Source organism: Eimeria maxima, genomic scaffold (assembly GCF_000499605.1).
Source record: "Eimeria maxima Weybridge genomic scaffold, Emw_scaff35, whole genome shotgun sequence".
Lineage (NCBI taxonomy): Eukaryota > Apicomplexa > Conoidasida > Eucoccidiorida > Eimeriidae > Eimeria > Eimeria maxima.
In genome coordinates this window covers 23,868-48,838 of record NW_013566367.1, presented here as the reverse complement: position 1 = coordinate 48,838, position 24,971 = coordinate 23,868, and the positions used below count along the sequence as shown (strand labels likewise).

Below are 24,971 nucleotides of genomic sequence, written 5' to 3'. Positions count from 1 at the left end.
TCGGATGATAAGGTTTTAGGGGGGCGGATAGTTTAGTAATGAAGGGTTTGAGGCTTCGGGCTCCCGGAAGAATTTAGGTTTTAGGGTTAGTGTCAACGGGGAGTTCGTCTATTAACGCATGTATACGGTTTAGGGAGGGCTTATGAAATGCTCGCCTTGTTCGGCTGATCTGCTGCTGCTGCTCCTGCTGCAAGCAGGTTTGTTTCAATGTCGTTCAGAACACGGCGGGACAAACGCGCGCAGATGATGTGACTAGACACTGGAGAAAGGGCTCTCCCCAACAGGCTGCTCTTGTTGCAGTTGTTGCCGCTGGCTTTCGTGCCGTTGCTGTTACTGTTTTGCACCTCCTCTGGGATCTGCGGTATCACCCGCATGAAGAAATAGAAATCGTCTTCATCCCCATCTGCTTCCTCGTCTGCTGCTGCAGTAGGACTAGCGTCTGCTGCTGCTGGCCGAGAAGCACCAGAAGCAGCAGCAGTTGCTGCTGCTTTCCGTGCAGCAGAGAAGAAGGAGGAGTAGTTTTGTGGGGGGGCAAGCAAAGAGCACAGCCGCAGACCATTGCCCTCCGGCAGCAACTGGAAGGAAATATCCGGCCTAGCCATGTGCTGCAGTGTGCACGCAAACAGCAGCAAGCCGAAGAAGCAGGAGCATGTGGGCAGAGCAAGTACAAAGCACGGCAACAACACATGAGGAAGAGCTGCAGCAACTCAGCAGCACAGCAGCACTAAAACTAGCAAAGCGCATCAGACACCATTATGCCTCCACAGCAGCAGCAGCTACAGACACACGAGTGATTGTGTTATTGTTTGACCTGTAAGTATAGCTGGTTGTACTGGTATTTGTCTGTGGCCCAGGTGCAGAAGAGGCTATCTGCGAGCTGGTGCAAATCATCATGAAGAGAAATCCAACTACGTCTTTTCTCTTTGTAGCAGCAGACGCAGCGCAGCTCCTCTTCCTGCTGCTGCTTCTCTTCCTCTGGATTCTGCTGCTTGCTTCTAGTGCTGCTGCTGCTGGTCTTGTTTCTGCTGATGTTATTGTTGCTGCTGTTGGTGGGTTTTGCGGTAGGAACCGCAAAGGGTAAGGCCACACAAATGCGCAGCTCCTGCTGGAGCCGATCTTGCAGCTGCAGCAGCAAAACTGGAGGGGGTCCGGTTTGCTTCTGCTGCTTTCCCTGCTGCTGTTGCTTCTGTTCCTGCCGCTCTCGCTGCTTCTGCTGTTGCTGTTTCTGTTGCTGCTTCTGCTGATGCTCTTTCTGCTGCTGCTTTTGCTGCAGCAGCAGCAGAACTTCGTCATGAGAGAGGAGCTTCAGGCTCTCCAGCTGCTGCCAACTTCTCAGTTTAATCCACTGCACCCGCGCAATATAAAAATCATCACCCCAGTCCGAGACTGGCAGCCTTACAAATCGCACCCCGCTACACACCTTGTTGCCGCTGCTGCTGTTGCTGTTGTTGCTGCTGCTGTTGCTGCCGTCGGTGTTGCTGCTGCAGCTGCAACGGTTGCGACAGCGGGTGCAGCAAGGAACTTCAAGGACGCCGTCTGCTCCCGCTGCGGCGGCCGAGCCGCTTGCTGCTGTGGAGTCTGCTGTTGCCAAAAGAGAAGCCACACTAGGCACCTGGTCAGCCACAACCGCAGCATAAGCCCTGCAGATGGACACTAGACAATCCACAGAGGCAGCGTAAATTAAGTGACACTCAAGGGGGTTCAGGGTCTACCTGAGCGATGCCAATACGGGCCTTGACGTTCTGCTGGCCAGAGAACGGAAATCTGTGCTCCTCTGTGACGAGGAAACTCTTGCCGCTGCTGCTGGCGGCCCCTGTGAACGGCCTGGTGCACTTGCCCCCTACGCCGTTGGAGGGAGAGGGCAATTGCCGCTTCTTCTGCTGTTGCTCTTGTTGCTGCACTTGCTTTTCTTGTTTCTCGTGCTCATCCTGCTGCTCTTGCTGGTGCTCCTGCTGTAGATACTCCGAGAGGTCCTCTGCAGTAGTGCTGCCCTCTAGGTCGTCGGCAAGGAGAGCGTTGAGGTCTGCTTCCTGCTGCAGCAAGTGCCGCTCCACCTGCTGCCGCTGCTGCTTCTCCTGCTGCTGTGAAGGCGGCTTCTGTGGCGGGTCCAGGACCCGCTGCAGCCTCACGGCCGGCACATGGGCCTCCGTAAACTCCACGAAAGCGACGAAGCGACTGTCGGGCGACCTGAATCCCAAACCCCAAACGCTGAGACCTAAGCCCTAAATCCTTTGCAGCAAGCGGCTAGAGACAACAGCAGCCTGACTCCAACAGCAACCCAGTAACAGCTGCAGTGGTCCAACTGCAGCAGCAATACCGACGACCCAACAGCAGCAGCGCTAACAGCAACAGCAGCACGAACAACAGCGGCAGCACTGCGTACCACCAGTAGCCTTCCATGCGGCTCATTTCCTCCTGCGCGACGTATTCTGCTAAACCGCTAGTGAAGTCAGGTGGAGAGGATGTCAGGCGACACCGAATGCCTCCCTCCCTGCTGATGCTGCTGCTGCGGCTCCTGCTGCTAACGGCAGGCTGGGAGCCGTTGGTACTTAGCGTACCTCTTTTCTGAGGAGATTTCTTCGCGGCTTCTCCGCCTGAAGCTGCTGCTGCAGATGGTTGCGAAGCAGCAGCATCAGCGACAGCAGCTGCGTGCTTGAGCAGCAACAAGTGTATGTCACGCCCTTGAACAAAGGCGACGTAGCTGCTGCATGGACTGTACGTACAGTCTAATATGGGGGCTTCACTAGAATTCCTCTCCAGCAAACAAATCGCACCAGGAACCACTCCTAGCCTGCCACTGGGGTGTATAGGCACCTCGCTTGTTGCCACAGCGGCAGCTGCTGCTGTGGGGTCACTCCCGCTACTGGCTGCAGGAGGAGTGTCTGCAGCTACAGAAGGCTGCGGCATAACCAGGTTTCGGAGGGCCAGCACCTGAGCAGCGATGTTCAGGTGTCCAGCCAATTCGGATGTAGCAGCAGCAGGACCAGCAGCGCCAGGTGTTTCTGCTACTGGGGTTTGCTCCAGCAAAGGCCGCAGTGCCCCAGGCGCCTCACTGGCCCAAATACCCTGCAGCAGCAACAGCAGCATTCGCAGCGAGGACACCAGCGTCAGCAACTGCTTCAGCCCCATACGCACCAACAACGAGCAGCAGAAACAACACCAGCGCCACCAATAGCAGAAGCCGCAACCGGAAAAGGCGCAGCAAGACCAACAGCATCAACAGTAGATGAAGCAAGAAAGGCAACAGCCAAAGCAAAACAGCAGCAGCACGATGCACCCTTGCATTTGAGAGAAGCAACCGTTCTCCTCGTGTGTCCCATTTGAAGCTAACGATGCCTGCTGTTCTTTTTCTTAGCCTTTCCTTCTGCAGCTCCTCCTCCAGCGTCAAATCTACCTTCTTTGTTGCTGCTCCTGATGTTGGTGCTGTCGGTGCAGCAGCAGCTCCTGTTGCTGCTGCAGGAACATCATTGCCCGATTTCTCCGCCTTTTCCTTCTGCCCAACAACATCCCCGGTCGCCGTTGCTGCTGGTGCTTCTGCTGAAGCACTCTTTGCTGCGTCTGTGTGGCCTTCCAATTCTGCTGCGTTTTCTGCCGTTGCTGCTGCAGTGGACGCAGTGTCAGACGAGGTTTTCTTCGGCTTCTTCGCTGGTCTCTCTACCGAATGGGTGTCTACAGCGACTGCTTGGTGTTTAGCAGCCGTTCCAGCAGCAGCAACAGCTGCTGCTGCTGTTTCCGAGGGAGGTTCGGTTATGTCGTTGGGGTGTACGAGCAACAGTGCGCCGCTGTTGAGCAGAGGTGGTGCATCTGCCGGATTGCCGATGGCAAGGAAGGGATGGGGGGCTGTGCCTGCTGCTGCTGCTGCTGCTGCTGCCTTCGCTGCTGCTGCTGCAACGGCAGGTGCTGCGGCAGCAGGGACAACCTGCACTCCCTGAAGATTCTGAAGGATCGGGAAAAGTTGCACCTTCGGGTATAACGACAAATCCATCGAAACGCGCAGCGCCCTCCTGCTGCTGCTTGGCGCAACAGCTGCAGCGAGCCGGACGGCGAATCCGTACACCCGAGAGAACCCCGAGTCGAAGTCGGCGAGGAAACAAAACCAAACCAGAGCAGAAGACTTACCACTCCTCAACTCCAGTACTGCACGCTCACCACCTGCAGCAGCACCAACAAATGCAGCAGCAGCAGCAATTGCAGCAGCAAGGGGAGTACTGAGAGGCGAGTGAATATGAGTCGTGTACTCTTGACGGTAGGATGCGTATGCAGCACATCAGCAGCAATTGCAGCGGCAACAACTGCAGCGGCAACTGCCGCATCTAATGCCGCCGCAGCAGCAGAGGCGCCTGCAGCAAGAACAGCAACGTCGGCTACAGCTGCCGCTTTGGTTGTTCACCTGCAAAGGAATATGAACCGTGAGCACTTCCTGAAGCCGGTGTGGCGGAGAAAGCCAAGGCGGATGATGAAAAATGTGTATCCATTGCTTTCACCCTAAACCCTAAACACTAAACCCTAAGCCATAAATCCAAAGGATACAAGTAGCTGGTCAAGGGACCTCGCAGGATCTGCTGCTACGCCCACTGCAACTTTCGCTACTCCTTCTGTCTTGTGTGCGCTGCTGCTGCTGCTTTTGCCGATTATGTTATTGGCGCTACTGAGCCATGCCAGAGAGCAGGTGCCTCCCGTCGAGTGTTTCGGCGCGTCTTGCTTCTGCTGCCGCCGTTGGCGGGGCCGCTGCTGTTGCTGAAATACCTCTACCCACAGCAGCGACAGAGTAATGAAGAAATAAAAGGAAAATAAGCAGAAATACAGTAAAGAACGCTAGTTCTGTTTCATCAGCAACGCAGATACCTACCCCCCTACCCTCTGAGACGCTGTCAGCGGCGCCCGGCTCCCGTAAATCAACAACAGTAAGCCCTAGCCATAAACACTAGGCAGTAGACCAACAAACAGAAAAGCCTCCACATGACCCGCTAGGAGCACATAATTAAGTGAGGAGGAGAACACAGCTCCTACAATTACTTAAATATGAGTAAGCCCTAGCCCGTGTGGTGTTGCAGGTGGGGTCCGCTCGCTTGACGACCCAAAATAGAAGAAGTAGGAGAAAAGCCCTAATCCTCAAGCTTGATACCCCTATATCTGAGTTCTGTATTGTGGCTTAAATTTTATGCGTCATGTATGTGCTCTCAGCAGTTCCGAACAAAGCAATAGACAAATTGCCGCAGTACCTTTTAGCTTCGCTGCTCCCTAACCCAATGGGGTCTGCGCACCACCCTAATGCAGGAGGGGCAGTAAATCGATTAAATTACGCAGATAGTGAAAGGATGCCCTACGCTTGCTTGGCCACCAGCTTGGAGACTCGGCAGCAAAGGCAAAAACCAACCCTCCGACTTAAGCCGGCATTTGCAGTGTTGACAACACGCACGTGCTGCAATTCCGCTGCTGCATATTCTGTTGCTGCTGAGGATGCAACTGCTATCTTTGCATGTCCCCGTGTTTCTCTGTCTAGGACAGCACCAAGAGTGTCTAAGAATGCTTTGCTCCTGCAGCAGCAGCAGCAGCAGCCAAGCACCGTACTGCTGCTGCTGCAGGAAATGGTGACAGTCTGCTGCAGCAGTAGCACCAATCCATCCGGTGTACCTGACTGCCGCAGAGAAAAAGGAATTAAAAAGCACCAAATCAAATCAAGCCAACATCATACTTTTGTTAGATGCTCTCCGTGAGTACACTAGAAACCCTCTTCTTCTCTTCCCGGCAACCACCTCTTGGCGGCGACCTAGGTTTGGGGACATCAGGGTTTCAGTTGAGCTACATAGCCCTGATAGTCTTCTGATCCAGCAGGCAACGCGTGGCGCAGCAGATGCTGCTCTTTGAGTGTCTGTTGTTCATAACGCGCAGATGCTGCAGCGACTGGTCCGATACATCCTGCAGGAACTGATCCGCAGTTGTCCGGTATTCTTTACCCGAAGCGAATTCCGATCATATGGCTGGGTGTTGCAGGTCCCCGTTATTGTACATGTTTGTGTTTTGTTGTTGCATCACTGCATTATGTTGAGTGGGTGTGCTGCTGCTGCTGCTGCCGCTGCTGCTGCTGTTGCTGCTGGTGGTGCCATTGGCTTCTTTTTGGAGTTTTGCCTTTATTTTTTCGAGTTGTTTCTTTGCATCTCCGGGAGGGAATTCATCTGGGTCATAGAAGTGGGGGGCCTGCTGCAGCAACCACTCTCCGCGCACTTGCGTGCAAGTTCTAACGAAGGCCTTTGATGTCAGCACGAACTCGTGGTACACAACCCACTCAGGTTTGTGCGACAGCGTAGACGAGGGGTGCAGCGCCACCAGCTGCCCATCTTTAACGGTCATATAATGCCCGCTGCGTTGGAGATGAGCTACTTGAATGAAGAACCCGCTTAGAATCGCCTTTCTAATCTGTGGGTAGTAGTTTTTTTCCGTGTAAGGCGCAGACGTGATCGGGATAGCCAGCCGCTCCATGTTCCGCTGCAGCTGCATGCGGACGTTCTTGGCGGCCGCCAGGGAGCGGGGGTTGAGGAAGTTTTCGAAACAGAATTGCCTCTCTGCCTCGGGACTGCCTGCTCCATGTTGAATGAAAGCATGAAAAACATTCAAAAGTGTGAGATGATCGCCGTCTAAGTGTGCAAATCGAGCCTTAGTTGCATCTGCCTGCTTCAGGCGTTCCTTCGGACGCAGGAACACCAGAGGCACTGACAACATCGCTGCAATCGATAGCATCTCCTTGCTGCAGTTGTGTTTCGCGGAGTCCACGAGGCACTTCGCGAGCTGCGGGTCAAGAGGAAACTCTGCCATGGACTCCCCGTCGGTGGTCAACTCTCCCTCGTTGTCTAGAGCCCCCAAATAGTTCAGCTGCGAAGCATCGCACAGAACTAACAGAGACGTTTTAATCGCAAGCAAACCCAAGCAAACATGTCATCAATATATGGCATATACATCAGTAAGCTCGCTTTTCACGCGAACAATTGAGGCTTTACTGCCAGCCACCGCAATACGCCTTGATTTCCACACGTGGGCAACAGCATCTCCACATGTTGAACACTCCGTCGACACACGCAAGCAAACAAAAAGAAGTCAATGAACCATGAACCAGATGCCCCTAATTAATGATGTGCTTCACTCGTTTGCGAAGTCATACGCGAGGCAACCAACTCGATTGCGTGTAGAATATTCATCCATGCGGCAATCGGAAAATACGTCAACGAAACAGCAAAACATAAATGAAGTGGCAAATAACAAACCAAAAAACGAAGATACTAACCAAACAAAGGCATCAATTGAGGTTTAAATCAGATGAAAAAACTAAGTAGGCAAAAAAGACAAGAACGCACAGGCGTAAGCATGCAACTACACGAACAAAAATGGCGACCTAAACAACTAAACAGAAAGCAAGAATACCAAAACCTTAAATCCTAAACACAAAACAATAGGAATGCAAGATATGACGACGTGCACGCCGCCATCAACAACCAAGCAACAAGCTGAAGTGAACAAGCATATGGACGAGCAAATAAACCACCAGCTGATAGATATGGAATACAACAACAAAAAATAAGATAGGAGCAGAAGTATGAAGCCAGCATCAGCTGCCAATAGAACATGAACTCCTGAGGCAGCAAAATCTGCACCTGCTCGAGAGCTCGCATAAGCGTTTCGGGTGCCGGCGGATCCATAAAATCAAAGTGGACCAAATCATCTATTCCCAGCTTCTTTAAAGTCAACACAACACTCGCCAGGTTCGATCTGAACACAAACCCTAGAGACTAAAGCCTAAACCCTTAAAGCTAGAGCCCAAATAGTATACAGCGCAACCCGGAGCCCTAAGATGTTAGCCGTAAGCCCTCTGAGCATGAAAGGTTGAGCCCGGCCCGGTGTTTCCCTTTGCTGCGTTTCTAATGCTTATGGAGGGACCACTGCTCCAGAACTGGATGGAGTGTATGAGATAACCACCTGGGCGAGTGAAGAGATGAGGAGTGACCTCTTACCGGAGGATTTCAGCGTAGGTTTGGTCGACAAGCTCCGACTGAAACGCCGCTTCTGTGTATAGGCGAAAGCACTTTCCCGGCCGTGTCCTCCCAGCTCTTCCTGCTCGCTGTTGTGCAGAGGCTTTCGAAATCGGGGATACGAGAAGACTCTCTACGCGGCTGCGCGGGTTATAGACCTTTTGCTTGCTAAAGCCGGGGTCGACGACGTACACGATCCCGTCTATTGTTAGAGAAGTCTCGGCAATGTTCGTTGAGATTACGCACTTGCGGCCGGGGGGTCCTCCCGGGTACCGAGGGGGGGGAGCGGCTTCGAATATCCGCTGCTGCTGGGCTGGCGATAAAGAAGAATACAGAGGAACCACCATCAGTTCTCCTGCATCCGCGTGCCGCTGCGCCGCCTTCTCGAGGTCCTTCTTGGCCTGCTCGATCTCCTCTTCGCCTGTTAAGAACACCAGCATATCTCCCGGCGGCTCCCCTAAGTGAATCTGCGAAGCGTACACGCATAACAGAACTAGAAAAACTGAATACCCGCCAACGACACACAATCAGACAACTACGAGCACATACATACAACTCAACACGCATGAGCACATTTCCGTGTATCCGAAGAACTGCTGAAGCGAACCACAATGCACTGTGGAAATACACACATGTAAGCATATATACACGCATAAGCAGATATGCATATAAACACATATGCACATATACACAGTTATCCAGAAACATGCATGTATGCAAAAATGCAATATACATACAAACACTCCCCTTTTATATATAGCCTACAAGCGCGTATGTGTATGGATAAAATATCGGTTGTTATGCGGGATATAATGCACGGGAGAATTCTGACCTGCAGCGCGGTGCGGATGGAAGCCTCGAGGTAGTTCTTTTCGGGTTTGGGTGTATAGAAGATTTCTACGGGATGAATTCTCCCAGGAACATTTAAGATGGGAGCTCCATCGAAGTAGCGCTGGAACTTCTCCGCATCGAGAGTGGCACTCATGACGACGACTTTGAGGTCTTTCCTGCTAGCTACGACCTCCTTCAACAACCCAAAGAGGAGATCTGTTGCCACAGTCCGTTCATGTGCTTCATCCAGGAGAACTGCACTGTAACGCTCCAAAAGCGGATCAGCCATGGCCTCCCTCAGAAGCATACCGTCGGTTAGGTAGCGAAGAATTGTGCTGCTGCAGCTGCGATCTTCAAAACGAATCGTATATCCCACCTCCTGTCCTAAGTTGACATCCAGCTCTTCAGCTACTCGCTGAGCAACCGACATCGCTGCCACACGGCGGGGTTGCGTGCACGCAATGCAACGTCCAGCATGCATTCCTGCATGCAACATGAACTGCGTCATCTGTGTCGTCTTCCCGCTTCCTGTCTCCCCCACAAGAATCACAAACTTGTTCTTCGCTACCAACTTGAGGAAGTGCTTCTGACTACGCCACGCAGGCAGCTGCTTCCTAGCCTCCAATATCCTATAATAGCGGTCAGTGAACGGACGGCCATTGAAGGGGTTGATTCCGTCCGCAGGCTCCGGTCCACTAGTGGGCCCAACGGGACCCAATGGTGCGTTCACTGCTGCGGCTGCTGCTGCGGCTGCTGCTGCTGCGGCTGCTGCAGAGCTCGAACCACCATCCACCCCTCCCGCGCTGCTAAACAACCCGTTTCCACTGCTGCTGTTGCCGTCCGTGAACCCACCGGCTGGTGCCGGCTCGTCGCTCCAACCACCAACACGACGCCGGCGGGCGCCGCTTCCGCCTGTCTGCTCATTCTCTGTATTAGCCGAGCCTTTTGAGCCACTATTTGAAGAGAAACCCGCTGAGGAACCCTCACCCCCATCACCCTCCTCATCGTCCCATCCCCGCCGCCTCCTGCGAGAAGACCCTTCGTCCGCAGCAGCTGCCGACATAATGCTGCTGCCGCTCTTTCTGACGCTGTTGTTGTTGCTTCCAATTAAAGCTAAAAAGCAACAGAGAAAAAGAACATAAGAAACAATTCCCCGACTCCCGTAGCCGCACTGTCCTGCGGCTGCTGCTGCTGCTGCTGCAGGCGTTGTTGTTGTTGCTGCTGCTGGCAGTACTGCTTCTGCAATTGCTCCCGTAATAGCAGCAAAAACTTCACAACCCCCCACAAAAAATAATATGCCGATGCAGGGAAACAGAATTCATCATCCCCCACCAACCTCGATGCATGCAGCTACAGCGCCAGCTACAGCCAAGGCAACCCCAGCCTGCTTGGCTGCTGCTGCTACTTATCCCGACCCCACCACAGCCCCGGTGTCTGGCTCGAGTCGACGCGTCCCTCTTTCCATTTTCTTCTGGGGCTTATTTTATGTATTTTTGCATTGTTATTCGAAAGCAGCAACTGCTGCAACACCTCCTACAACACCGCAGGGGGGTAGGGGGCCCCCCGCCTCCACCCTTTCCAGCGCACAACGCTGAATCGTAAACTCGGAACACTACGCCTGACTACTACACACTACGCTGTCCACGCATTCGGAACAAATAAGCAGGCCTCACTCTTCTTTGCTGGACTTTAGCCTGCCAACCCTACTGTCTAACACAAAATCGCACACCTGTAGACGTAAACCTCCTAAGATGGATACAATAGAACCGTGCGAGACAGCTGCCCCCTTCGCGCGTCCCACCAGCTTGCCTGCTGCAGAAACCAGCAACAGCAACAACAACAGCAGCAACGCAACCACCACCAGCAGCAACAGCAACAACAACACACCCGCCAACGGCAGCAACAGCAGCATCAGCAACAGCAGCATCAGCAACAGCAGCAGGGATTCAATATGGATAGAGAAATACCGTCCCCAGACCCTCGATGACGTCGTAGGAAACGATGAAGTTTTGCAACGGCTGCGAATAATTGCATTGGAGGGAAATATGCCCCATTTGCTGCTAGCTGTAAACCCCAAACCCTAAAAGCCCAAACCCCTACATACAAGCCATCAATAAACCCTAAACATGACAGTTAGGGCCCCCGCAGCTGTTACTGTGTCTCGCAATTACGGTTTCCCTATCCCTTTTGCCTGTTTCTTTTTCACCCTTTTGCTTGTTCGAATGTTATGTACATTTTGCGTGCTGAAAATCTCATGTCTCTCTCGTCTGTCTCTGTAGGGGCCTCCCGGTACTGGGAAGACGTCCAGCGTCCTTTGCTTAGCTCGCCAACTCCTCCAAAACAAATGGCGCAACAGCTGCTTAGAACTTAATGCCTCAGATGAACGGTCAGAAAACGCCAAACCCTACAAAGTACCGCAGCTGCTACTTACAGCTAAGCATTTCAGATGGCATACTGCCAAACACTACACCTTCATTTATTCTAACGATTCATAGTAAACCATTGATCTGCGTTAGGGTTCAGTGGCAGGCAGCCAAATGGGTAACCCAAACCCTAAACTGTCAGTTATGGCATTGAATTCGCCATGAATTTATTTCCTCGTTTTTGATCATGCATAGCAACGATGGCCTCAGAGAATCGCAGCAAATCTCAACAGCACTAGCATCACGGACTGAAGCAGCAGCGTTAGCAGCAGCAGCGACAAGGGAACAACGACAACAGGAGGAGTACCACCGACGAAGGCATCAGCAGCAGGTATGGCCTCAAAATCAGCAGCAGTTAACAGTAGGTACGCACTTCTGCCTTGTGCTGTATGCAGGAGCATTGATGTCGTGAGGGATCGGATAAAAGGATTTGCAAAAGAGAAGAGAGATCTGCCGCCAGGTCGCCACAAGATAGTCATTTTAGATGAAGTTGACTCCATGACTGAGGCTGCTCAACAGGCAAAGCAAACCCTCTAAAACCCTATGCACAAACCCCAAACACGAAGCCCAATACCCACAGAAACCTTAGACTCGTATTCACCACATGGCTCAGTTGAATAACAGCCGTACTGACTCTCATACCCCGAGTTCCTAGAAACTCGAATTCACCATAGAGATAAATGTGTAAACCCTTGTAATCGGTATCAAACAGAATTTAGAAGATCCTCTTCACTAGTTATTCGTGTTGGCCGCCGTGCAGATGGAGGGTTCAGTTTGACGTTGTTGCTTCTTTTTGTGAAGGGGGTGCACGGTACAATTCTGGGCTTGGCGTTAGCATTCGGGGTTGCGATTTTCTTGTTTATGCACACCGTAGGCCTTGCGACGCATCATGGAGCAGCATAGCGACACGACGCGTTTCGCCTTGGCCTGCAACTCGTCGACTTCTGTCATTGAGCCGCTGCAGTCCCGCTGCGCGATCCTTAGATTCACCAAACTCGCAGATGCGCACGTATGGTTTAGGGCTTGGGGTTTGCGTTTGGGTGGGTAAAGGGTTTTCAGAAGATCCTGCAAGGCTTGCTCGGTTGTTAGTGTTTTCCCCCACTGCCCGAAACCAAAAGGCTTTGTGGAACTGATTTAAGGCTGGTGGGTTTTAGGGTGTCTATCGCATCTGCAGCTGGTGCAACGGCTACGGGAGGTTTGCGCCAAGGAGAATGTCACTTTTACGGATGATGGCATAGAGGCCATCGTGTTCTCCGCAGACGGCGACATGCGCAGCGTAAACCCCACACCCTAGGTCGAAACCCTAGACCCTCGTCCAGATTCGTAGAGGGTTTTAGAATAATGTGCGCGTTTTGAAGTGACCGTATGCTCTTGCCCCAACTACTTCGATTAGCTTGAGGCTAGATTTTAGGGTCTGAAGTTTGATATTTAGGGTTTGCACCTCAGGCGCTGAACAATCTCCAGTCCACAGTCTCCGGATTCGGCCTCGTCGATAAGGCAAACGTGGAAAAGGTGGATCTCTAGGGTTTAGGGTTGAGAACTCGAAGATTGATGTAAATTTATCGCGGAACGCTTAAGGCTGAGGGCGTTTGCCGTATATCAACCGCTCTGGGGTGTGAGAATATGGGTGTACGGTACAGAGAGTCGCTGCTATGGCCTAGGGTATAGGATTTTAGTTTTGTTTTTTCAGGTTTGCGATACGCCTCCCCCGGAGATGCTGCGCCGTATACTGCAGCTCTGTGTGGCTGGTGATTGGTACGGGGTGAGAGCTTTATAGTGTTTTCTGTAGGCTGCTGCTGCGGCTGCTTTTGTTTCTGGTGCTGCATTCGTCTTTGCAGCTGTTGATACTGCTCCTGCTCTTAGCGGTGCTGTGTGCGCTTTTCTTTTGGAGGTGCGCGCATAGGGGACGCAGGCTAGGTAGGGTGTAGGGTTTGTTATACGCAGGCACAGTCTGTTGCTCGCGTGATTCTGGGCTTGGGTTATACACCCTTGGATGTCGTCACAACATTAAGAGGGGTTTTGAGAAGGTCGGATGGAGAATTGCAAGAGCATCTTCTTCTCGAATTTCTCGGAGTCAGGCCAAGGGTCTAGGGTTTACGGTTGATTTTGGCTCACGTTCAGGGCTTATGTCCGGGGGCTCCAGCTTAGGGTTTCGCTATTAAGGCCTAGACTTTATGACCAGGGTTTATCGCGTTGGGTTTGTGACTCGGTTGTTGCTTTCTCTGGTTATGGACAGATTGTTGGACTGGCGCATATGACCATGGCGGGGGGCCTTTGCACAGAGCTGCAGATGGAGTGAGTTCTACTACTGTTGCTGCTGCTGCAGTTCCAGCTGACTGTTGTGGCTGAAGGCAAGTTATGTGCGTGATCGGATCTAACGACTGTTTTAGTCGTGCATGTTCTTCCTTTGAACGTAATCCGTCTTTCGCGTTTCAGGAAGATGCTGGCGCAGCTGTGCAAGGTGGCAATATCCCTGCGTCCCTCCACCAAACCCTAGACCCTAGGGTACCCCACGAACCCTAGTCCCTACCGAACTTCTTGTTTGAACCTGGGGTCCAGGTTGGACATGAGGCCCAGCTTTTTAACCAAACTCTCGGCTTCTGCAGCAGATGCCCTGGGTTTCTGTTTTTCTGCGATGGGCGTATCAAGCTAGCTCTCACTACTCAGCTAGTCGTGTTTTGACGTAGCTAGATGCCTCTGTACTAGCTACCTGTGTAGGTGCTCAGCTAGGTGTGTATCCACTTGGCTAGCTGCAACCCAGCTAGACACCCGCCGAACTTGCCGGGCAGGCGAAATTTCCAGCCACTTGTGTCTGTATATATATTATAAATAGTATTAGACTAGGTGACAGTGTAAAAATGTCCTGTCGAAGTGACACCGGCGGTGTTGTGGGTTGCTGCAGAGGAACTCATCCTTGTTTGCCTCCATTATTTGTTTGCTGCTTGTTTGCTAATTTGTTGCTGAGGTATCTGTGTTGCTAGCTCTCGTCTTCTGCTATGTTGTAGTTGGTCACTTCGCCAGCATGAAAGAAGACAAACGCAACACCCTGTCCATATCCGTTCGTTCCCCGCTAGCCTGCCCTTTCTTCCCCGCTACGATGCCGTCTCTATCCGCCTCGTGTCCCTTCCTTGCAACTAGAATTTTCAAGACAAATTCTCCTGTTGCATTTACTAGAAAGCCACAGAGTTAAGCAGGAACAGCCGCTCCAAAACAGCAGCAGGCGCAGCACCGGAGACATCCCCAGCACCCGAAGCCTTGTGGAAGGCGGATGGTGTGTGTTTGCATCTGCGTGTGCTTCTACTACTATCTGCGTTTCCGCCTTTCTTTCTCTTTTTGTACCTCCTTTCACTGGTTAGTTTCGGTTACATCTTGTTGAGGTGTTGTTGTCTTGATTAATTACTCCTCATTGACCTGCTCTGGCCCCAGTCCGGAGAAGGAGGCAACGGGCACATGCTGTACTAGAGTGTAAAACTTCTCAGCTGCATCATCTTCTTCGTTGCGTCTGCGTGAGAGCCTCACACGCACTCGCCGAGGCAGATTCCTGATGCCGTTGCTCCATATGTGTTTATTCAATTTTGTGTCAATACGGACATCCTGAAGAGAACGCAGGACACAATGAAGACAGCGAAATTGGAAAAAACATCAATATAAGCAGCACAGACAACACAAGCCAAAGACGCCCACAACCACGCACGTCTACAACAAATTCTCACAACACAAGTCGGCCGATAGATTTGGGTTTGGGGTGTCTGGGATACCATCGTGTACTATTTCGACTTGACCTGTATACCTTCTCTACACTATATATACATCATTACATCTCCGTGCCGTTCTCACATCTTTACACAAGCTTCGTACTCATTTTAAGTAGCTTTGTCACTTCTACATTATATACAGTGCAATGCCACTAAATCGTCTTAGCTACTGCCTTCTTCTTTCAAATTTAATGAATGTACTAGGCAAATCCAATGAATGTACTAGGTGCGTGCACTGGACATTAACATTCAGGTGTAGGTACACTTCACAACATATTGTGCAGCAGCACCGGTGAATACATCTAGCCAGTAAAAAACGAGGAGGTCCTCAACTACAGGGAGAAAGGAGGCGAAAGTACGATATCTTAGATACAAACCATTATATTTAGGTTTTACTTATCCTACCTTAGTGTGCATCACTTTTTCAGCGAACTTCTTGATTTCACGGATGGCGCGAGGTGCGCGCTTCTTGAATTGAATGCCGTGGACAACTTTGTGCAGGTGTATTGTGTAGTCCCTGCATGCCGGCTGCAGGGACTTGGTGGCCTTTTTCTTCCCACCTGGACAGAACAAAAAAAAGGAGTCGGCAGCTCCACAATGAATGCGAAGAAGAAGAAGCACAAGCTTCTCGCCATTAATTTCCAGACAGCCATGCGTCCAAGCATGCATAGACGCACACATCGATGCACGCGCTAATCCCCAATCGCAAGATATACGTATGGCAAGACAATAATAAAAAGGAACAGAGTGTAATGTACGGGAACCACAAGAACACGAACAACGAGGAGAATTGTAGATCATAGGAAATCGATGAATAGGTCCATGTACCAATATGATATATGGATGGGAGACATAGCCACAAATAAGAGAAGAATAAAGACAAACAAGGAAAATGGGGACGGAGAGAAGAAACAATAGTTCGTAATCCATAGTTCATACATGCAGCGCAGTATCACAACATCCGGAGTGCCCCAAGCAGCAGCAGGCTGCGCCTTCCTGCTCCGATTAACAGAATCCCTGGCAATTCCCCAACGAGAAAACCAACAACACATCACTAAAACATAAAAGCGTGCTATTGGGGAGCAAAAATTGTAGAGAGGGTCCGTCAACCTATTCTAGGGCGGCCACCTCTCCCTCACCCTTTACGACCATCTTCAAGCGCTGCTGGAGTTTGCCGTTGGATACAGCGGATAAGTCCAGCGCCTCAGAAGGAAAAAAATGGTATTTCAGAAAGTCGGCCCCGAAAGGTCTGTAGACCCGGTCCTTCGTTTGCTGCTGTTCCTCCTGCTACAGCAGCCCCAGCAGCAGCAGCGTGTGGGGTGGCAGCAAACTGGGGCTGCTGCTGTTGCATGCATTCGGGCAGCTTGCAGCAACACCACGGCGCGAACAATTTTGTGGAAAAATAAGAAAAGTGTGTGTGTCTGTATTATGTATTAAATTTTTTGCCGTTTGTGAATACAATTCTATACATGTAAACCCACTGAAAGGGACAGCGTTGTAAAGTTGCAGCAAGTATGAGACTGTTGCATCCTTGTACAAAACGCGCAGCAGTTAATTCCAAGCACTGAGAATAATGCAAATTATAATTCACCCTTTGAATAATGCAAATTATAATCTGTTAGTATTTAAACATGATATGTTGGTTAAGAGCAGAAACTTCTGGGATAGCTAACCGACGAGAAACGGAAGCAACCGGTTCACTCGTTGGTTGCTGTAATCGGGAGGGGCGAGACGTCGGTCTCTCCCCAGGCGTGTTGCGTGGTGCGGTAGAATCAAAGAGGAAGAGAAAAGAGTAATTCGCAATTAGCTACGAATTTGCCGCCTGGTTCTTGACTGTGGTTTCTTCACCGCAGCGGCCCAGGCGCCTGTAGCTACCGGAGGGGACGCAGTCTGCAATGGACTCAGACGCACCTTGCTGCAGCCTGTGCTGCAGGACAGCATCAAATGGAAGCTCTAGCAAGCCTTCTTGGCTGTATGCAATAACGCTGCATATAATTCTTTCCATTAATTGTGCAGGATGCCTACTGTGGCCGAGCCGATGCTGAGAGAAGAAAAAATACAGGCTGGTACAGATGCTACGTATAGGAGGATTTCTGCTGCTATATTCACTATATGAGCTGGATACCTCTCATTATTTGTTATATCCGGGACGAGGCTGTAGAGGCCCACATGGTGTGTCTCCTGTTGGCTGCTCTTGGAGCTTGTGCACCTAGTTTGCACACAGGACACTAGGTGCACCCGCTCCTATACACAGCACAACAAAACTGTACAATCAACTGGAATAAATGTGTCTGACGTTATTAAAAGGGAAATAAGTTAAAGCTTGGACTCAAAACCATCTCACTCAGTTTGAGGGTGCTCTTCGGGCGAGCACTTCCCTCTTGCCGAGCCCCCATTGGGTGTACGTAGAGCTAAAGAGAAATGCGTGCATCCCCACACATGCCGGCATGGATGGATGGATATTCGCATGTGGATCTACTTAACAGCATGGACCTGTGAAGGGGATTGTATTAAGAGTGGCTACTGCTTCGTATTCCGCCGGACTACACGTTGCAAGCTGCTTGTGGGATTCCTTTTGCTCCCACAGGCAATGTTAGCTTGCCGATGCACCCGCCTCTGGTGTTGCAGGTGCTTTACGTTTTCTTCTCTTTCTCTTTATGGGCCTCCCTCTCCTCCAAAGTGTGTGGTTTAAAGAGCAAATGTGACTTGTTTAGAGGAGGGGCGTCTGAACGCGCCAGAGAAGCTGCTGCCACCTCTGGTTTTCAAGGTGGTGCCTTCGGGGCCTGCTGCTACAGCTGCTTGTGCTTGGTCTGTAGGCAGTTTGCCTCTGTTTTTTCTGGCAGCCTTGGGCTTCTTTCTGTTCCTTCGGAAGCGGCTGCCAATCCCTGCATGCTCCTCTCTTCTTCCGTTTCGTCTTGCTGCTGGATCGCGCAGCTGCCCCTCCCCAGCAGACAAAGCCCCGGCTCCAGCAGACAGATGCTGCTGCTTGTGTTTCTTGTCTAAGTCTGCTCTCTCTTGTACTCGCGTGAACTGCTCAAAGTCGCCCATCAGCGTATTTGCAAACCCCTCGGCCACAGAAGCCAAGAAGTTTGATAGACCAAATAAAGGAGACACAAGACACCGCAGAACACACGCCACTAGAATTGCCGTTGTCTTCCACCAGCTGTCCCCCCTGCAGCAAAAGCGGCAGCACAGACAACACACAACTGATATTCAAAACGTCAGCATGGATCCGAAACACTTTACGCAGCAGTCAACAGACAGGCAACAACCAAAACTGAGGCCGATCCCCCACAACAAACACTGAAGGTGTAGAAAAAACGGTGCCCATCTCTCTCATATGCAAATCTGTAACCGTCTCTGTGCCCTGCAAGTGACACATAGCTGGTTAGTTTGCTTTCTAGCTAGCTGACATCGTCGCTAGACTTTCCGCTCCAGCGATTGTTGTTCTGTGGTTGCCGGTGAGTATATGTATGCAAAGCCTGGCGTTCGTTGTATTTTTTGCTGGCTGGAGAAATACGTGTGCAGCACGGTAGCTGGCTAGTCGCGCAGATACCTGGTAGCACTTGCAGCAGGTTCCGTGACAACAGCAACCCAGGGTCTCCAGAAGGTGTCCAGGAGGAATCCATTCAGTCCCTTCCAGAAAGCGTCTAAGACGCCGTAGGGGCGGGGCCTGGAGCCCCTCATAAGCTTATGTAAGATATTCAAGACGTGGGAAAGGGACTGCATGACTCCCCCCATGGTATAGATAATGAAGAGAATGAAGCCCACGCGAAATCCCATCATGAGGCCTTCGAAACTGTTGTTGTTTGTCTTCAAGCCCTTGAGTGTCTGTCTGCAGAGGGCACTGGCGCCTCTAATGAACCCCACAACGAACGCACATGGGTTGCTGATCCAGGCAGAAGGCAGCGACTGCCGGATGAACTGCCGCAGGTACGAATTGCGCAGAGCATGCAGCAGCTCGGCCCAAGAGCAAACGCTGAACTTTCTTCTTTCGCGTGCAATTTGAATTGTCATGTACGGTGTATCAAGCGGCAGCGCGTCAACAATGTGCAAAACCTGTCGCGAGATCCGATGCTCCGATGTTCGAATAGAAACCGTCAGAGACAATCCGCTAATGACCAGGCTCTTTATATACACTGGGCTAGCTCTGTGCAACTCCATCCACCGTGGGTTTGGCAGCACCAACACGTGAGACGAAGGCCGGTTTATGTACACCCGAGGAGCAGCGTAAAACTGTAGCTGCACAGGCTCCCTTAGCAACAGCAAGCTTTGAAGCCCTTCTTCGCCTCCCACAGGTGGAGCAGGCCCCTCAGGGCCTCCGTCGCTGCAGCAGCAACCCAACAGCGGCGCACCAGAACTCGTCGTGTGCCGTAACTTGTCCAGAGATAATGGGGCTTTTGAAAGGCTGTGCATGCTGGGGTGTGCCAAATCTATTGCCAGAGGATGCACGAGGAAGGCTGCTGCTGCTGCTGCTGCTGCGCCACCCCCGCTCCCGCATCCTTCAGCTCCTGCTGTTGTTGAATCCTGCCCAAGACCCCCACGGGACGAGGAGACAACGCAGCCGCAAGGCCCCCTCCCTCCTGTCCCATCCGCAACTAAAACCTGCTCTTCCCGACTCTGCTCCACAGCTTTCAGGACTGCCAACTGACGCAGAGCCTCCGCAGCAACGCTGCACTTAAGCGCTGTCTGCAGAGCTGGTGGTTTCTGCATGGACATACACCAGACGACACCGGAAAATGAGTCCATATGCCCACGTAAAAGAGATTCAGCAAACACATATATACACACAAAAAGAAAGACTCAACGTATACAGCCGTATGCACTCAAGCACACCCGCTCATGCACACAGCATAACAAGAATATGAGAGAACGGGGGACATGAAACGAGAGCCCAACAAAGACAGCGACACAGAAAGGGGAAAATATGGAGCCTAAAGGGTAGGGACAGGCAGTTAGGCAATCAAAACAAGTCAGAAAGGAAGACAGAAATGGACGAAAGCCACATGACAACACGACCCACAATCGGCCCTCGTGCGACGCAGCAGACGCCCAGAAGGTAAGAGACCAAAGAAAACAGACAGGGGAAAGGGGAAAGAACATAAAAGACAACAGACACGGGCCAAAAGGTATTAGCCAAAGGACAAACGACACAATGCCGAAGATGGGAAGGGAAAGAAATCACGATGAAGAAACTAGATAAATGAAAATGCGAGATAAGAGGTGATAAGTTCCTCTCACCTGTGGAGTTGCTACTGCGAATTTGTGTAGCATTTCAACTTCTTTTTCGTAGATACTGATGAGCTGTTCGATGACGAGAAGTTCGATGTTGGCGCTAAAGGGACTGATGCGCACTTCTAGCAGTTCGTACGTGGGAGCCTGTCTGGGATCAACCAGCGCCCTCACGACGGCCACCTCAAGGAACTCTTCTGTCTCCTTCCCGTACTTGGACGCCGTGTTCTTTAAGATGACAGGAATGTCTCCTTTCACAAAGTGATCCACATGCAGCATCGATATGCGAGCTGACAGGGTCACTAAGCTCCGTGTCTTAACCAGTAACCCGTAGTCCTCCTCCCACAACCCCCCGTGGGTCCCCCGTGTGGTCTCTCCAAGGGTCGCCTCAGGACCTGCGAGAGGACCCCCCACGGGGGAAGCTCCACGGGCGCCACTGTCGCTGCTGGAGAAACCTGGAGACCCTCTACTGCTGCTAGTGCGGCTGCTGCTGCCGTGAAGTGATTGCGACTCGGCGGTACCCGCAGGGCTTCCTGAGCTGGTCCCCCCTTGGGGTCCCCTTGCAGGCAGAGGAGAGGAACTAGCACGGACGAGGGCGTCTCCCAGCAAAGGAGAAGAAACTCTGCGTTGAGGCGATGTTGCTGTCTGCCTCATGTAACGCTCGGCAGGCACAGCATCCAGAATAACATCGAGCTGACGCGGATTGACGGATACAGCCAACGAAAGCCCCGTCAGGTGCAGAGCCAATACCTGTGCAGAACGGAACGAACATAAAAAAAACGTCGGGATAGACCTGTATTAACGCATGCAGCCGTATGTCTATAGACAGACGCAGACAGAGCATAGGCGGAGTCGCCAGCACGCAGGGCCAGAATACCGACCAACATAGAAACGGACAGATCAGGAACAGAAACAAGTACAACAAGAAAGACAAAGCACAAAGATAGAAACAGGCTGAAAGAAAGTACAGATATGAAATGCACATGGCAGAAAGACAGCTGACAAACAGCGCCGTTTAACAACGACAGACCGAAGCAAAAAACAAACAACAGAAAGAGGCAGCCAGAGAGAGACATAAACCAAGCAATAAACCCAGAAACACAACAGAAGGGGACATACAACAGACACAGGAAAGGGAAACAGGAGGAGGGAAACAGAAGACAGAGGCAGACAACAGACAAACGCAAACAGCAAACAACAAAAGCAGAGAAGTACGACACATATGCAAGCAACACCAGTTCGCTCCCCCCCCAAGAAGACTGCTACAGAGTCCCCCGGGCGTACCACTTCACTTTGGTGAATCCACGTCACTGTGAGACGCGGCAGACGAAACTCAAAAGACAAACCTAGCCAAGGAGGCGGCCGCTGCTGCTGATGCTGCTGCTGAACCATAGACCCGCGGTGCTGCTGCTGCCGAGCGATAGTATTCTCCCTACTTGCTCCAGCTTCAGGTGTACCTCCGAAGAAGCCGCCACCCCCTGGCTTCGTTCTGCCCCAGCTGGACGCAGAACTGTCTCCTGTTAGTCGATGAGATACTGCTGCTGCTGTGGAACCCACTGGCTCGCCCAGCCCAGCCCCTCCAGCAGCTGTTGCGGCGGACGCTGCTGCTGCAGCTGCAGCAGCAGCAGCTGTTGACCCTCCTTCATGCTTCCCCGCCTTTCTTACGAACTCCTCTCTGATCATGTCGAAGGCAGAACCGCCGGCGCGCAGGTTTTCTGCAACGTGAGGGGACTCTGTTATGAAGAGGATACGGCTGCCATTTGCAGCAACAAGAGAAAATAGATAGAGGGTTGACGCTGGACGGTCTCTGTTGAAACTCGACAGAGAAAGTCCAGCTCGTGGAGTCTGAAGACGCAGACTGCTGCATACAAAAGTCAAACCAACTCGCAGAGGTAGACTGGATGCATCACTTGCACCCCAGATCCCACAGCGTACAACCCAAGCTGGCGAAACACCCGTACTCACAAAAGACACTATGCATGCAGCAGGTGCAACCACGGCAGCAGCAGCGGAGATGGGCTTTTTGCCATCTCTCCTCGTTGAGTGTAAGCGTGAGTTGAGATGCGGTGTTCAACCTGCTGCAAGTGTTGCAAGGTTCTGGGGCTCCATTTGCTGCAGTGCCCTTGTCCGTTATCCCTGGCTGTCTACTTTTTCTTCCTATTTCCAAGTCCATGTCTTCCTCTATCTCCCCCTCCTCCTCCCTTCCACCTCACCGAGCGTCTGCATCTTGATTTGCGCTTTGGTCTTCTTCTGTGTCGAAGCAGGCGTCTGAAGAGAAGCCCCTACCTCCTCCAGCCGTCGCTCCCCTGGAGGTGGCGGCGAGGGTGTTGCTGCTGGCTCCCACTGCAGCAGCAGCCGCCGCAGCAGCAGCAGAAGCTGTACTGGTGAGAGTCTTTGTGGGAAGTCGCTGCACAAATTGACTCTTCCACACCGAGCCGACATCAGTAGAACGAGGAGAACCTGGCTGTTGTGGGGGGCTTCCCGCGAAGCCCTGCGGAGCAGATCCCATTACTGGCTGCTGTTGCTGTTGCTGCTGCTGCTGTTGTTGTTGCTGCTGCTGGTGAGGCACGAATTCGATAGTCTGAAGGGTTTCGTCCACTGACGCCAAGCTGTACACAGACCAGGGGCAGTGTTCCACGTCCAAAACCCGCAGCCGCACCCGAGCGTTCTCCAAGTTCTTGTGGTAGGGAGGAATAAACGGCACAGAAGCCCAAGGAGGGATCAACTGAGCAGAAGGTGCAGCAATCGCAGCATATGTAGAAAACCCCACAAATCCAGCTAATGCAAAGCAAATTCAACCAATACAACACAGAGAGCAACTGCAGAGAATGAACCGAATACAGAACATGTAGGCGAGGCACCATGCACCAGCTAGTGATCGTCAGGAGTAGGAGGCTGGCTTAGTTTTGTGTGCTGGCAGTTTGCCGTGTGCATTAGTATGCTGTTGTGACTAAGATTAAGCACGAAGGCTCGTCAGCAATGGCGACTCCATCCACTAGCCGATGCCGCTACTCACAAGCCTGTCGGCGCTGCCACCTAGTCAGGTGTCTGGGGGCCCCTGTGTCTGTCTACACTCCCATAAGTCCTCTGCAGTGCGGTCTGTGGTTCAAGTGCATCTGCTGCAATTGAACCCTTAGCCGTTGCTGCTGCTGCTGAAGTTGGTGTTTTCGTGGCTGATTGTGTGTGTCTACGGAGTGTGTCTATTGGAGGTTGAGTGCCCATACTCTGAGGTTTGCGTCCGAGTCTCCTCTGCCCTTTTTTGCAGTGGTCTTGGGTTGCGGTCCGCTGGTGACAGGAATGGCGAATGAGTCCTCCTCTCTGTTGGTTTGCTGGTTGCGTCTGCTGCGTTCTGCTGGAGCGTGAGCAAGGAAGTAGCTGGTGAGGTTAAGAATAGCGAACTGGGGGTTTTCTGGAAGCGACAGGACAATAAAGCTGCCATTGTAGGTATACGGGAGGGCAGGAACGTCTCCAAAGAGGCCAGACACAATCGAGACCTGCACGATGGGGCAGTGCTCGGGCAGGTACACCTGGTGGTCGGCTTGCTTTGGGATGAGCTCGACTTGGAAAAAGGAGGGCACGTGTGCGGGTACGAGGGAGAAGGGGAAGGAGACTAGACACCGATCAGTGTGCATAAGCAGCACGCGCGCCTCCACGCCATGAAACGCCTTCGTCTCTCCCGGCAGCAGCGACAGTTCGCAAGGACTTCCCTTTTGACGGCCTCCCATGGCGCTCCCCAGGACGCGGCTGCGGCTCCTCACTTCTCGCACTACCAACGCAAAAGGTAGGCGAGAAATGAAGACGTAGCGGGGAACTACGCTTACTATCTTCGTCGTGGAGTACGGGGCTTCTCCGTACCTAGTGCAAAGCCCCAGAACAAGAGTCGACGGACTGCTGCTGCTGCTGCTCCGAGGAGCAGCAGCGCCCCCACCAGCTGTTGCTCCCCCTGCAGCACTTGCTGCAGCTCCTGCAGGCGCCACGTCGTCGGCAGCAGAAGCAGAGATGTCAGTTGTGGCATCTCCAACGAATAAGCCATCCTTCTCTGTGCTTTCCGTCTCTCTCAGGTCCCCTGGAGGAGGTAGCAGGTGCTTCTTTCGCAGTAAGAAAGATCGGCCCTTTCCTAGGCGCCGTACCCTCCGCTGGACTGTCATTCGAAACGACTTGGCGCGGCGACTGCCTCTCAAAAAGCCTCTTTCTTCGGCCTCTCCCCCTGCACTCAGCAAATCGGAGGGAGACCGACTTACCCCAAAAGCGGCAGCTGGCCGCTGCACACCAAAACGACCGCCGGCCCCACCTTCACCGCGCAGAGGTGCCACCGCGTCGTCGTCTACAAAGGAATCTGTTGAGGACTGCATCCACCAGGAAAAAGGGGACAATACAACAACCGTAATGGTTATCACGTTGATTACATGAATGCGCTGGGATTAATGCTCCCACAGAAAGGCAGACAAACATGTTGCAAGCACTACACAACAGGGTGCCGGGAAAACAATACAAGCAAACAACGAACGATGTACTGTAACGATTACTCGCTAGAACAAAGGTGCTGAAGGGGAGGAGGGCAGCGCAAATGCACAGACAACGGATTTACTAACAAGCAGGTAAACAAAATAAGTGAAGCGACATCACATATAACACAAGTAGACAGCCGAAAACAACAGACGGGCAAACAGCCAACAATGAAGCATCAGACTAGCACGGGACAGCCACGA

General features: G+C 52.1%; 5 protein-coding genes across 5 annotated transcripts in view; 1 reads left to right on the top strand and 4 right to left on the bottom strand.

The window, feature by feature from the left end:
* Positions 1 to 140: 140 nt before the first annotated feature.
* On the bottom strand, positions 141 to 4,475 carry EMWEY_00006110 (hypothetical protein, conserved; the record flags this gene model as incomplete). Its single annotated transcript, XM_013481523.1, has 6 exons — positions 141 to 605; positions 812 to 1,612; positions 1,713 to 2,187; positions 2,384 to 3,066; positions 3,278 to 4,152; positions 4,391 to 4,475. The coding sequence occupies 6 exons, from the start codon at positions 4,473 to 4,475 to the stop codon at positions 141 to 143; spliced, it is 3,384 nt and encodes a 1,127-aa protein (XP_013336977.1).
* Positions 4,476 to 5,973: 1,498 nt separating this feature from the next.
* On the bottom strand, positions 5,974 to 10,317 carry EMWEY_00006100 (ATP-dependent RNA helicase, putative; the record flags this gene model as incomplete). The annotated part of the gene is made up of 6 exons (XM_013481522.1): positions 5,974 to 6,870; positions 7,647 to 7,761; positions 8,004 to 8,488; positions 8,854 to 9,965; positions 10,025 to 10,091; positions 10,273 to 10,317. 6 exons carry the CDS (start codon positions 10,315 to 10,317, stop codon positions 5,974 to 5,976), a joined length of 2,721 nt encoding a protein of 906 aa, XP_013336976.1.
* A 286-nt stretch (positions 10,318 to 10,603) lies between these two features.
* Positions 10,604 to 13,574, top strand: EMWEY_00006090 (replication factor c subunit, putative; the record flags this gene model as incomplete). Its single annotated transcript, XM_013481521.1, has 9 exons — positions 10,604 to 10,843; positions 11,132 to 11,238; positions 11,671 to 11,749; positions 12,150 to 12,284; positions 12,450 to 12,551; positions 12,722 to 12,787; positions 12,966 to 13,037; positions 13,220 to 13,348; positions 13,512 to 13,574. 9 exons carry the CDS (start codon positions 10,604 to 10,606, stop codon positions 13,572 to 13,574), a joined length of 993 nt encoding a protein of 330 aa, XP_013336975.1.
* A 1,097-nt stretch (positions 13,575 to 14,671) lies between these two features.
* EMWEY_00006080 (60S ribosomal protein L31, putative) lies at positions 14,672 to 16,559 on the bottom strand (the record flags this gene model as incomplete). The annotated part of the gene is made up of 4 exons (XM_013481520.1): positions 14,672 to 14,869; positions 15,436 to 15,590; positions 16,170 to 16,314; positions 16,512 to 16,559. 4 exons carry the CDS (start codon positions 16,557 to 16,559, stop codon positions 14,672 to 14,674), a joined length of 546 nt encoding a protein of 181 aa, XP_013336974.1.
* A 1,159-nt stretch (positions 16,560 to 17,718) lies between these two features.
* EMWEY_00006070 (hypothetical protein, conserved) overlaps positions 17,719 to 24,971 on the bottom strand; it is a gene marked incomplete at both ends in the record, with an annotated part of 31,080 nt that continues 23,827 nt past the window's right edge. Inside the window, 6 exons of the mRNA XM_013481519.1 lie at positions 17,719 to 18,202; positions 18,587 to 19,737; positions 20,272 to 21,012; positions 21,547 to 22,015; positions 22,476 to 22,987; positions 23,487 to 24,608. Of these exons, the coding sequence (XP_013336973.1) occupies positions 17,719 to 18,202; positions 18,587 to 19,737; positions 20,272 to 21,012; positions 21,547 to 22,015; positions 22,476 to 22,987; positions 23,487 to 24,608 (4,479 nt within the window). The remainder of the gene's footprint in view (positions 18,203 to 18,586; positions 19,738 to 20,271; positions 21,013 to 21,546; positions 22,016 to 22,475; positions 22,988 to 23,486; positions 24,609 to 24,971) is intronic.